Source organism: Pseudorasbora parva, chromosome 10 (assembly GCF_024679245.1).
Source record: "Pseudorasbora parva isolate DD20220531a chromosome 10, ASM2467924v1, whole genome shotgun sequence".
Taxonomy (NCBI): domain Eukaryota; kingdom Metazoa; phylum Chordata; class Actinopteri; order Cypriniformes; family Gobionidae; genus Pseudorasbora; species Pseudorasbora parva.
In genome coordinates, this window is record NC_090181.1 from 35,319,755 (window position 1) to 35,332,733 (window position 12,979).

Sequence of the window (12,979 nt, forward strand, 5' to 3'; positions counted from 1 at the left end):
TCTGAAAATGAAAACATGAAATGGTGCAAAAGTCATGAAAACAAATAATTTTGTGTGAAAACTGAAGGGAGATTCAGCAACCTATATATACATATTCATATATATATTTTCATGCATAAAGATATTTTGCTTTGAAAAAAAATCTATAAATGTCTAAAACATCTGGTTCTATTAAGTTGACACTTTTTCCTACATATTGTTAGTGTAATGTTAGAACAGAGAATGATACTGTAATGGCATAAAATACTGTAAATTTAAGTTATGTATACAAATTATATTGAAAAGTATGTATTAAACAATTTAAGAATAACAATTAAAAACTATTTTTTATAATAGTTTTTAAATTGTATTTAAATAATTAGGTAAATGTGTTTTTGGGATCCCCTATCACCCCTTGCAGTGTCTGACCCTGAGTTTGAAACCTTTGGTCTAATGCAAGTGTATCCGTTGAGCTTTCTCCAAGAGTGTCCTATAGTTGTGCGTGTGCAGACATGTTGAGCTACGCGTTTCAAGAAGCCTGAACTTAATTAACCTGCCAATTTTCCTTCTCCACACAGGTTCACCCCCTCCAGCCACAGAGGCATGGAGGAACGCCCGGTGTATGGGAGCATGCCACGACTCAACGAGCAGCTGTCCCATCACGGAAGCCTTCATCGCCTCGACAGCCAATCCAGACACGGCAGCGCGCGGGACCTGAGCAACGCACCGGCCACTAGCATAACGCACGGATCCAGTATGAACCGGGTGGTGGAGGAAGACGGGGCGAGCGCGTAACCCAGAGACCTGTCCTCAGATCAGAGCCTCCAACTGAAACGAGAGGCGTATATCTGTTGGCACGGGAGAGTCCCTGTCCCGTAGGAGCCTGGGAAGATGTTAACGGACAGACATGTGCTTTGGCAGCAGCGGCGGGGAAATCAGAAACTTGATGTATGCGTGTCGACTGAGCCGTCCTCGGATTTGGCCCATTAGCGGCGCACCTGAGTAACGAGAGATGTTTTCTTTGATACTGTGAAGTTCTGTTGGATGAAGTTCACTGCATGTTCTGCAGCGTCAGGATAAAGCAGGACCGGCCGCAGCTGTCCGAAGGGAGATTTTTCCCATTACATCCATCACACACCCGTTTAAAGAGTTAATGGATCATCGACGCTTGAAGACTGATGACTCTGTCCCATTAGAGATCAGGTTTCAGAGCCTTGATGGTTCAAAGAGAGAGAGTATCAGTGGTTTGTGCCTCTGGCGACCTGTATTTTGTTTCTCGTGGTAGTTTGGTTGAGAAGGCGGACTGATAGCATGGAGAAACGATGTACCAGAATCCTCACCAACACCTGATGTGCTTTGTCCAGCCGCTCGACGGCTGCCTACCTCATCACGTCGGCACGCTCGAACCTGCATTTCCTTATTACACTGGATTTCGCATCACACATCACATTAAAATGGACTGAAAGCTGCGTTTTTTTTTTTTTTAAAAGCCAGTTTTCCGACCGTCTCAAGAGTCTTGAGCTTTGTAAATGGTGCTTCTTTCTGATGTTGCTTCATGAATATTTCATCAGGCCATTTCCTCATGTGCTATACTCTGGCCAGAGCTCACGCAAAGGCCTTTTGAAATGCACACAACGTGTTCTTGAATTTCCATGATGTTAAACTGTAGGCGATCATGCGCTTTAAAAGTGAAGTTCTGAGTGTTTTTGTTTACGTGTTGGATGAGATTACAGTGGTACTCAGTGCCTAAACATGTGTCTTTGGACCTGAGCTTTGTAAAAGCTGTTTTTCTGATCGCCATTACTGCTTCTGCTGTAGCTTTGCCTTCGCTTTCCCGACTACACTTGATCTTCATGCTCAATTCTTCTGTCCACGTAACTAATGAGGAACAATACAGCACTTTAACCGTGGCTATCTGTTGAATGTGTAAATCCAGTCATAGCTTAGATTCAAGATTTCAAATAAAGCTTTTGTAAAAAAAAAAAAAGAAAAAAGAAAGAAAGAAGCTTGGTGTGTTTTGTAGTTCCCCATTTTATTGTAATAGTCCGATAATGAGCTTTCCATGTGAAAAGTGGTGTCCAAACCAATACAAATAACAGTATTCCACCTTAAATACATTTGTGCAAAAAAAAAAAAAAAAAACGGAATAAGAAAAAGGTCTACATTGCAGTTATGGGGTAATTCATTTTCACATCCCACCCATTCACGCCACACAGGTCAATAAAATACAATAAAAACAATCCAGCCGTACAGTCCTTAAAACAAGTGATTACACCTATGACATGCAAATCTGTACACAGTCTTACAAAAATCTAAATCAAGAAGAAGAAACTATGATATGAAGTAGCAATTCACTAACAAGGCAAACAAAATCCTCCTGTGAAATGCGTGCGAATGTGTGAATGTGTCTTAAAAATCTCCAGTCGCCTCCTCTCATTCTAGTCCATTCTACCTACATTGACCGATCACACCGGTCTAAGAAAACTAAGGCACCTCCCGCTCTAATATTGATCTATTCATAGCTAAGTAACAGTCCTAAATATCAAACAACCCATAGATCTGGCTGTCTTGTCGTTTCTACAATCTTGATCCTCCATGCAAACATATAATCATTGGTTCTGACATACCTGAGATCATTTCAAACAGGTTTCCTGTTCATGTTAATACCATTACCCTGGCAAATTGTTTCTAACCCGTTACAGCCTTTTTAGAAAGAAAAACCTGTATTATGAATATTAGTTTCTGTTTAAAAATAAACATGATCGTGGAATAGAGCAAATGCATAACTAAGGTCCAGAGCAATACCACAAAGATTGCAAGAGTGAGTGCTTGGTTTAAAAAACATGTGCCGAGTTTGCTGGACTGGTCCACAGTGAAGGTTTCAATAGTGCTTGCATATAATGGAACATACAAAATGCTGGCAATACTAGATTAGATAAAACTCAGGTACTTAAGCACAAACGTTTACTATTTCTGTAGTTAGGTGTGCTTCAATACTGAAAGTTCACTCTTTTTTTTTCGGCAAACATTATAAGAAGCTCACTCACTCAAAAAAGAAAAAGAAAAAAAAGCTGTCATTACAAACCCTTTTATCATATTTTTAGTATTATATTGAGCAAGTGTGAACTGCAATGTGTTTTGAATTTCAGTAAACATCAGACATTTACTATGAAGAAACCCTATATATATATATATATATATATACACACATAGTGCAAAGTGCTCAAAACTAATTGCATCTAACACAAAAGCTTTATGTAATGCATGTATGTGTGTGTGTGTGTATATATATTTGTATACACACATGTATGAATACTTTATGTAAACGTGTACACGTGTGTGTGTGTATACATACATACATACATATATATATATATATATATATAAACAAACTTTTATGTTGGATGCAATGTCAGACATTAATCGCACTGAATCAATTTAATCACATATATATTCTGTATTCTTGCATTACATGGAAAAGAACTGCATCAACATTTTTCCTAAATTTTCCTAGGAGAAATTGAATCAAAGGTTTGGAACAACATGCAAGTGAGTAAATGATTTACATTTTTATATTTGAGTAAACTTTTCCTAGGAACAAACTGGAATATTTGGGAATTCTGGATAGCGTAAATCCAGGCTGAAAGCCATTTCTCAATTTAGTAAATCTGACATAAATCTGCTTTGCAAAAGCGAGCAATAGTGCATGTGAATAATTCACACATGCCCATTAGTGTATGGAATGGGACAGAGGGACAGCTAAAATTGTTGAATGACGAGGTTCTATTGGAGTCGTAATGGCTTGGCTCTCTAATCTGAGGTATTCTGAAGTTCATGGATGTTTGATAGTCTGACCCTGCACATTTAAAACATCACTACAGCAGCTTTACTGTACGTCCTTGCTGAATTGGTTTTGATATCTAATGACCTAATCTCCGGCTGGTCCCTGCAGTGTCATTACGAGCTGCAGGAAGTGTTAGAGGCAAAGCGTTGAAGCCCTTTAAATGCTTCCCTTGACAAGTTTAGTGTTTTTCCATTAAATGCTCTTAAACTAGTGGTATAGCTTACACTACATGTTATATTCACATGTACACTTTAGGCAAAATTTGGTTCTTGCAAGTTAAAAAAAACCCCTAAAAACACTGAAAATAAAAACAAAATGCTAAAAGATGAATTAATATTAATAGCTGAAGAATAAAACTCTTTGGAAACAGCATTATTGCTTCGGTCACAGAACCGCGAAGCACAGATGTAGGCATGAGTAACATGAACAAGGCTGCAGTGAATCTGATACATTCAGCACAATTACACCTTATTTATGATCGCGTGTGATTGTATGTTTTGAGAGTTTATGTATTTAGCGATATACACGCATCTCGATTTCTCTTAACGCAACAACATTCATGAAACAAAAGCAGATAGAATTCGTGTAAATAGTTCTAGGAAAACATTCATACATCAGTTGTTTGTTAAATTTTCAGTTTAACGTGAAATGTTGCATTTGAGCGATTTCACCGCCGCCCGTGAATGTCGCCACTGTGGCGTTATGTATCTCACATTCAGTGGAACAATTTACGCAAGAACGATTCCAAACAATTTTACGATTTTTGGCAATTTATGAAAGATCCATTGTGAATCATGAATTCAATGAGAATGTTTTTTTATTTCTAATTTCCTTTTTAATGTCCCAATGAACCTTGCATTCAATGCACAGTAATGCTTTTTTGAAGTGACCTTGTGAATGTTTATAGTGTTTTATTTTATGCACAAATTCACTGCAGACAAAATCTTGCATTCAATTTAGTAATTTGCACGACTCTTTAAATGCAAGCTTGTTAATGTTACAATCCTTGGATGAAATATACATAAGAATGGCTTTACAAACGTTTTGCAAAAATATTGTTCTCCTGAATGAGGCCCAATACTTTTTTGTGGTGTTCCCTTGCAAACCTTCTTATCTCGACTATGGAATTAGTGGAATTACGAGAGCTAGTGTATCTTGACAAAATAATGCTTAGATTTACATAAATGCATAATTGACACGGAAAATAAAAAGGAAAGAAAGCCAATTCACACTTATTTAACAACAGAATAGTGTTATGATTTCATTATATATTATACTCTACTTAAACTCTATTTACATTATTGAACTCAGAATCTATTCTTGAACTCTGACCTCTGAATGTGAAGGTTGGCATGGCACTGGAGGGTAGAGGCTGAGTTATACAGTAGTGCCACAGCTGGGGGGCGCTCTATCTATTGGGGCTCAATTCAATTTGAAGTGTTCTCGTTTTATCACACCGACTGGAATGCCAGGAACAGTTTTCCTTGTTAGTGTTTAAAGTAACATCCCACCTGGTCCATTAAGACTTTTCGAATGCACATTCTTTTCTTGCGTTAGATGAGGCACACTTGACAACAAACACTGATAAATTTGCGTTAAAGCTGTGTCTTTTTTGCCCCCATCCACACCTGTGGTGGTGAGTGATGAGCTACTCTCAGTGGACTATTCCCCCATCCAACAGAGGAACAGAAACAGCGGTGATGGGTCCACTCAAAAGGGATGTAAGGTGCACGGTACTGTGCGTGTAAAACAATTACATGTGTAATGCATATGCACACTAATACACACAAACACACACACCTGGCCCCAGCAGCGTGTTTGGGAAGATGACGTATAAGGAGTCGACTCTTGGTCTTCGTTAAATGCGTGACTCTGTAGCAGAAGAGGAGTCAGGGCCTCACGGGACATCAGAAGGAAATGGGCATGGGCTGAGCTCATGTCTCCCAGCCGAGGCGCTCGCCGCGATCCAGAGACTGGGTCTTGCTCTTGTGTGGGGAGGAAGGGCTCGGTGGGCTGCTGAGGTTGGAGCTGTTGGAGGCCGTGGAGTGACGTGGCGAGTCCGAATCCTTAAAGCAGGACACAGACACAGATGAATAAACTGAAGGGATGTATTACTTTATATATATATATATATATATATATACACACACACAGAGGTGGACAAAGTACACAACTCTATTACTTGAGTAAAAGTACTACTGGTCAAATATTACTCCGTTACAAGTGAAAGTTGTAAAAACAGATTTTTACTCAAGTACTTTTGAAAACAAATACTTCTGCACTTTTACTTAAGTATCAAAGTAAATTTCCTTTTTTATGTTGCCGCATTATTTTATTATTGTTGTATAAATGCACACTGTCATCATGTCAGTGATGCTCCATCTGACATACTAGTATATGACTAACTTAAACTCATTTAAATACTTGTATATAAGTTACAAAGCTCTTTACAAAGCTGCTGTCACTTTAAGGCTGAATGCACGGATCCAATACACTGATACACATCTGATATTTTCCCAACTTTACTCTTCTCTTTCTCCCAGATGTTTATATTTTTAATATTTTATAAGACATGCACCAAGTGTATGCCAACTATACTAATCTTGATATTTTTTTTTTTTTACTGAAACATACTTTCAAAATATGGCTATAAGAACCGTCTTCTTCCATTTTGCTATGAACTGATCAGTGTTCAAAAAAGTTGGGAGAATGTATATGACCCTATAAGAGAGATTCCTGTGTTCCATGTGTTTTTGTCTTAACCTGATTCACTATGTAAGCCTGTTACAACTGCTAATATTTTAGACCTGTCTGGATGGTTTTCACAGGAAACTGTGTATTTACGCCACTCGCCTGTGTGCGTCTCTTCATATCTGTCAATAGACAAAAGTTGCTGTGGCTACTTTGACGTGTGTGGGGTATGGGAGTGGCAGAGGTTTGTTGTCACGATGAGCGAGAAATGTTGACATGGAGCAGTTAAATCTCCAATCTCTGAGGAATCACCCTTTACAAAAAACGCTGAACAGATTAAAGTCTGTTTTCAGAAATTGAATGCAACAGAGCTTGTAATAAAACAAGAATCAACATTGGCTTGGCGCAATAAAAGCGACACAGAGATGGCATTTTTATTATTTAACAGGTGAGTAAGGTATTTTATTGAACAGACAAATTTCTATATGTAGCACTCATTATGGTTGTAGTGGCGCTTGTGCTAGAATTTTATTTCAAGGAAGTACCACGTCTATTAATGGGTATGCCCAGGGCTGGACTGGTAATCTGGCATACCGGCATTTGCCCGGTGGGCCGACGCACTTTGGGGCCGGTAGTGTTTTTTAAATTATTATTTGTTTATTTTTGTACCACTGACCACATGCAGCGACGGCGGCCCATTGGTTTGTCTTCTGAATAGACAAGCCGAAGCGAGAGAGACCTCCCCTCCATATTAGGCGCTTTTTTCTATTTATTTATTAGTATTTGAACTCATGGAACTGCAAAGGTGAATATCCGCACAACTCAGCCGCTGACGAACGTACGCTGCGTTTAAATGCTGCTCTATACGGCACTTTGACTCCGAATTTTGTTTTATACAATCGTATGATATGGGAACATTACAGGTTCTGTGGTGAATCAGCTGAAAACAGCCACAAGCATGTATTCATGACGAGGTAAAGTGGAAAACAGCAATACACACAAACGTTTCACTTTAGCAGAACCACAATTTACATTGCAGCTAACAGCGAAGAAATATGGTGTTTTGGAAGAAACATTTATTATAAATGTTGCTATATTACTTAAATTAATATTGCAGAATATAAATCACTTTTATAGAGGCTGTTTTCATATTTTCTACAGGTGTTTAAATTTTTTTTACTTACAAATATAATAGTTTATTTTATATGTTTTATATAGTTTTAGAAATCATATAATGAGGAGCAAGGTTTTCACAGTCTATGTTTTTTAACCTGTGACTACCATGATCTTACATTTAAATGAAACTGGCCTACAGTTAAACTATAGTCTATAAAACAGTTTTAAAGTCTGGATCCCATGAATTAAGGACAAAGCTTTTTTTTTCCTCTTTAAAAGTTTTATTAACTTTTTTTAATAGATTTAATGAAATTTAATATGAAAGATAGTAATCAGTGTCTTACTTAAATGATGAGTTAACTCTTGAAAAATATGATTGTTCAACCCAAAAATGTGATCATTTACTCACCCTAATGTCATTCCAAACCTAAATTAATTTATTTCTGTGTAGCATAAAATAAAATCATTTGAGTCTGTTTTTTTGTTCATACAATATTCAAATGGTAGCCTAACCAAAATGGCTTGGTTGCCAACATTCTTCAAAACATCTTATTTTGTGTTTCACAGAAGTCATAAAGGTTTGGAATGACACAAGAGTGAGTAAATGATGACAGCATTTAAAAGAAGTAAATTTACTTTACTGCATCCTAGCTCAAAATCATCAGTGCTTTACAGCCAAGGGCATTTCTGTGACAAAAAAAGCTATATTAAGTTTATCTGCATTTGCAGCAAATTCGATAATATCTATCATTATTTGTACTAGTCCTAGTTTTATTTATATACTCCAATTTAAGGCCCCAACCCTAGCAAAAACATTCAAGAGGAACTCATGGGCCGGATGTGTTGGGTATGCCAGAGACGAATTTTAGCCCCAGTCCAGCCCTGGGTATGCCTATATCTTCAGCTTGAGATCTTTTTCATCTTAACTAGTTATATATCGTAAGCCTAGTAGTAAATATTTTATGAGCAGTAGGATAACCATATTCATCCGCAGTCACACAGAGCCAAAGCACAATCAAGACAATGTTTTTTGTTTTGTTTTTTTACATAACAGGACCAAGAGTTACAAAGTGTTACTTAAAGGCAAAATAACAGTTTACCATTTAAACCAATATCTAATGTAAACAACAAATGCTGCAACTACTGTTTAACTAACAACATTTACTCAATATTCTTTAAAAATATCTAAAAAAAAATATTTGTTATCCATTTACCATTTTGGGGCTGACTAAATCTATTAATTTGCCATGCAGGTGGCTTTATTTACTGATGTGAACGTTTAAAAATAGCCAAAGATCAGCAGATTAAAGAGTTTATCACTAGCTAGAACAACCACATTGATACTCTTCTACATAATATAAAGAGTATAAATAAAAGGTTCTATGCAACACATTAATACTAGCAAACGCTGTACACTTTTACCACCTACACAGATCAAACAGGCTTTCACTGTGGAGATCAACTAACCCATTTCCTCCGTATGAGGTGGATAAATACACAGGTCTAGAAAGGAGCTACAAGGTTCAGATCTGAGGGAGCAGGATCATGTATGTTACCTTTAGCTTACTAAGCAGGGTCCTTAAAGCCCTTTTCAGATCAGGGGTCTTCTCTGTGGGTGACATTCCTGGACACTAAAGAGTCACACAATGTACCCACACATTATAGAGTTGATGTGCACAAAGTCAAACGTGGGCCGAGGCACAAACTGTGTGTGCGCAAGTGGTGTGTTAGCAGGTCAACACCTCAATCTGTGGATATGGTGCCACTTCACACACTCAACATGCATATAGCGTGAGAAAGAGAGGATGAAGACCCTCCAAACACATTTTGGCATGTGAAATGCAACGAATGCCTGAATATTGGTTTTAGAGATTGTATAACACACTTCTGGTGCTCTCTATTGAGTTTTAGCTGTGATCAGCATCACAAAGAGCTCCAGGACTGAAACTTTTACCTGTTCTGATCGGTCTGGAGGTCGAATCAACATGTTAAATCAACATTCAGAAGAAGAACACAACATAAAATGGCACAAACACCTTTACAATTGAAAGCCCATCAGTCTTGTCATTCAGAAGAGACCAAAACATTTCTACATAACAATCTTAGCAGTAGGGTTGCCGAAAATCTCATTTACCATAAAGAGAAGTATTTTTTGCCTTTTTTTTAAATGCCCAAGTTAAAAATGAATAAGGGAAATACTTTTAGAAACCAAAGCATCTGGAAAAGAAGCCACTGACAATCGTTTTTGGCACTGACCTCTCTGTCAAACTGTGAGAGAGGGGCATCACTCCCGCAGTCCACGCCCCCTCCGGATGAGAGGGAGCCAGCAGAGGGTGATGTCATCTGACGTTTGGTGGAACCGTAGTTGCCAACCGAAAAGTCCCGTCTCAGTGCGCTGCCATTTTGAGAGGTGGAGCCTGGGATATGGGATAAATATTATAAAAAGCTTTTGCAACATTATAATGTCTATACTGTCACTTCATCAATTTAATACATCCTTGCTGAATAAATGTATTAATTTATTAAATCTTACTGTTCTCAAACATTTGACTGTTAGTGTATATTTAAAATATATGCCTAAACATTTTTTTTAGGGATATTTCCTATAAAACAGGCACTAGATAGATTTTTCTCGTAATAAATTTCCCTTTTTGTACTAATTTATTTATTTTTCCTTGCATCATTTTGCTTCAGCAATACTTTCTTGACTCATTCTTATCCATATATCTCTCTATCAATGAAGAATATTTCAGTACTCACGTGTGCCGAGACCACTGCTGGCGCTCATAGATCGGCCCGGTTCAGGCCTGGCCTTGCTGATGGAGGGGATACTAACGGATGCTCCCAGGACACCACGGCTCTCCTGAGAGCGCACATTCTGAACACCACAAATACACAGCGTGAAGACAAAAAAACACACATTACGCATTACTGAAATCAAACAATGAATAAATTCAAAAAAGTTAAATGCACATAAATAATAATTAGAAAAATAAATAATTGACAATTTATTTAATAAAAACAAAAAAAGCAGAATACACAATATTTTGTCATTTGAAAACCACATGAAATGTTTACTCGAATTTGTGGCTTTTAATCCATGTATGTTTGCTTTGAGGTCATACCTGGTTTTATTACTTAAAGGTGCAGTAAGTGATTTCTTAGAAACAATGTTGATATTTGAAAACAACAGTGATGGAATAACAGCATTATAGATAAACAGCGTTAATTTGTTTAGTAACGAGTAATCAAAGAATTACTGTTTCCCCCATTACAACGTCGTTACCTGTTACCGTTACGGAGAATAAAATGCGGTGTTACTATAATTGAGCTCACTGAAGTGGTTTTCATCCGAGTAGGCTCTTCTGTCAACCGGACACACAACCTGTGTGTATGTGTTTGTGTGTGTGCGCGTGCGTGCGTGCGCGTGTTGGGGTACACATAAATGATTATGATAGATGGGTGGAAGACAGCCCCAACTGATGATGACACATGATTGGTTTTGGTAGAGTTCACACACGCACACACCGACTGCCAGGAGGAGTCAGAGTGATGGCATGTCCAACGACTTCAAATGTAGCTTTCGCAAACTGGAATTATAAGAACCTCGCTGAGGTGAAAGGTAAGAATGTTTATGTAATGTGACACTTATGCCCAGGAAGAGTCCCTCCACGTCGGTGACAAGTAATTCTAGTCTAATAAAGCACTTCACATCGTTACATGCTGCCACAAAATTTGTGGCTAAGAACGCAAATGATAACGTGAGCCGTTTTTTAAAGTTGAGTCGGATTCTTTTTGGGCAATCATTGCGAAAATCCCCACAAAAGAGTGGATAAGCCCACCATACAAACAAGATTTGAGAGCACTTCTTGTTAAATTGCTTTTGTGAGGAAGAAAATACTTCAAGTAGGCTACAGTATGTCTACCAGTTGTAAAGTTGTGTGACAGTTTTAGAATTTGAATTTGCACTACAAAGAGTCTAGGCTATGTACATATTTTTTATTATTATTATTTTCTATTTTTGGTAGACTTTTCTTTAGGAGCATAATTTACATTTAGAGTTGTTTGTTGGCCAGTTATGGTCTGTGCAATAAATATTACAGTTTTAACCACCGTCTATTTTGTTTTATTGTTCCACTATAGTACTGATAATATTTACAATAATGTATTGAATTTGATAGGTGTCTCTCACATTGTCCCACAGCAACATTAAAATAGTGTAGATTAGTGTACAATGTTTTATAAAAAAAATGCTTATCTATTTAGTGTCCATTTCATTCATTGAACATTTAATATCGAGGACATCCAAGTTATTTGACTAATTACTTTTTTAAAGTAACATGACCAACACTGGAAATTAACCCAAACAAACACACCCCTCCATTTTTTGCTCCACGTCCAAAATGCATAAACATGCAATGCAAGTCTCTATAATAGCTAAAGCAAAGCAAACTAATCCTTCAATAACACTCAAAACTGTCCTTTTACTAAAGCTAACATAACTAGATTCTGTAAAAACACAGCAACGCAACCTCTATTAACGCAGGTCCTAAAGCTCTTGCCTGATCAAAACCCTTCTTTTTCCAGTGATATTTCTCTGAGCTTTTTTGTTATGTTTCTAAGCCATCTCTCTTTCTACAAATCTTTTTGAATCTCTGAATCTCCCTCCTTCTCACTCTCTTCTCCTCCGCTATCATGAGTGAACACGCCCCCTACTGCTGATTGGCTACAGGTGTGTTGTGCTGCTTGGTCTGATCCACTTTCAACAGAGTTTCTCAGAAATCACTTATTGCACCTTTAAAAACAACAATAACAAAACAACAACAACAATAAAAACCTAAAGATAGGGATGATTTGGCATGCAGAAAACCAAACAGATTGCCAATCTGTGGCACAGGCAGATAGTCTGAACACAGACTGAGAGTAAAAGTGAGCTAATGCATTTGGGAATAAATTCAGAAAACAGATGGAGTGAGTCTGTGTGTCTCTCTCTGGTCCTACCAGAGAGCAGATGGAAGCAGGGGTCCCAGGGGCGGAGCTGAGGGACAGGGAGTGGGAGGAGAGAGGGGAGTCCTGAGACAAGAAGTTGTCAGCAGAGGTGACAGTCATGTGATATACATGCTCAAAGCTGGTAGGGGTGGAGATGAGGCGCAGACGAGGAGAGGGGAGAGGTGAACCGGGCTACAGCAGGAAACCCAAGAGGAGCAGATATAGAGGGGTGAAATGGAGGAAAAGAAAGAAAAAAATATAGATGCATGCAACAGTTTACTGCTCAGTAATGGCGTAAATAAAAAGAAGAATATGATGGTGACAAGTCAAAGAGCTAAAGTCATTTAAAAGACGACATGA

At 37.9% G+C, this 12,979-nt stretch overlaps 2 protein-coding genes across 11 annotated transcripts in view; one reads left to right on the forward strand and one right to left on the reverse strand.

Annotated features, from left to right (window-relative positions):
• fzd3b (frizzled class receptor 3b) overlaps nucleotides 1-1,944 on the forward strand; it is a 43,963-nt gene extending 42,019 nt beyond the window's left edge. Inside the window, exon 6 of the mRNA XM_067455972.1 lies at nucleotides 558-1,944. Within this exon, the coding sequence (XP_067312073.1) occupies nucleotides 558-774 (217 nt within the window). The 3' untranslated portion in view covers nucleotides 775-1,944. The remainder of the gene's footprint in view (nucleotides 1-557) is intronic.
• Nucleotides 1,945-4,884: 2,940 nt separating this feature from the next.
• The window catches only part of cdc42bpaa (CDC42 binding protein kinase alpha (DMPK-like) a), a 126,549-nt gene continuing 118,454 nt past the window's right edge, over nucleotides 4,885-12,979 (reverse strand). For 7 of the 10 annotated variants that reach the window (XM_067455986.1, XM_067455983.1, XM_067455980.1 and 4 more), the window contains 4 exons: nucleotides 12,632-12,811; nucleotides 10,391-10,508; nucleotides 9,887-10,047; nucleotides 4,885-5,889 (listed from right to left, as the gene is read on the reverse strand). In XM_067455986.1, the coding sequence (XP_067312087.1) occupies nucleotides 5,758-5,889; nucleotides 9,887-10,047; nucleotides 10,391-10,508; nucleotides 12,632-12,811 (591 nt within the window). In that variant the 3' untranslated portion in view covers nucleotides 4,885-5,757. The remainder of the gene's footprint in view (nucleotides 5,890-9,886; nucleotides 10,048-10,390; nucleotides 10,509-12,631; nucleotides 12,812-12,979) is intronic. The other 3 variants (XM_067455988.1, XM_067455987.1, XM_067455985.1) reach the window with 1 other exon arrangement.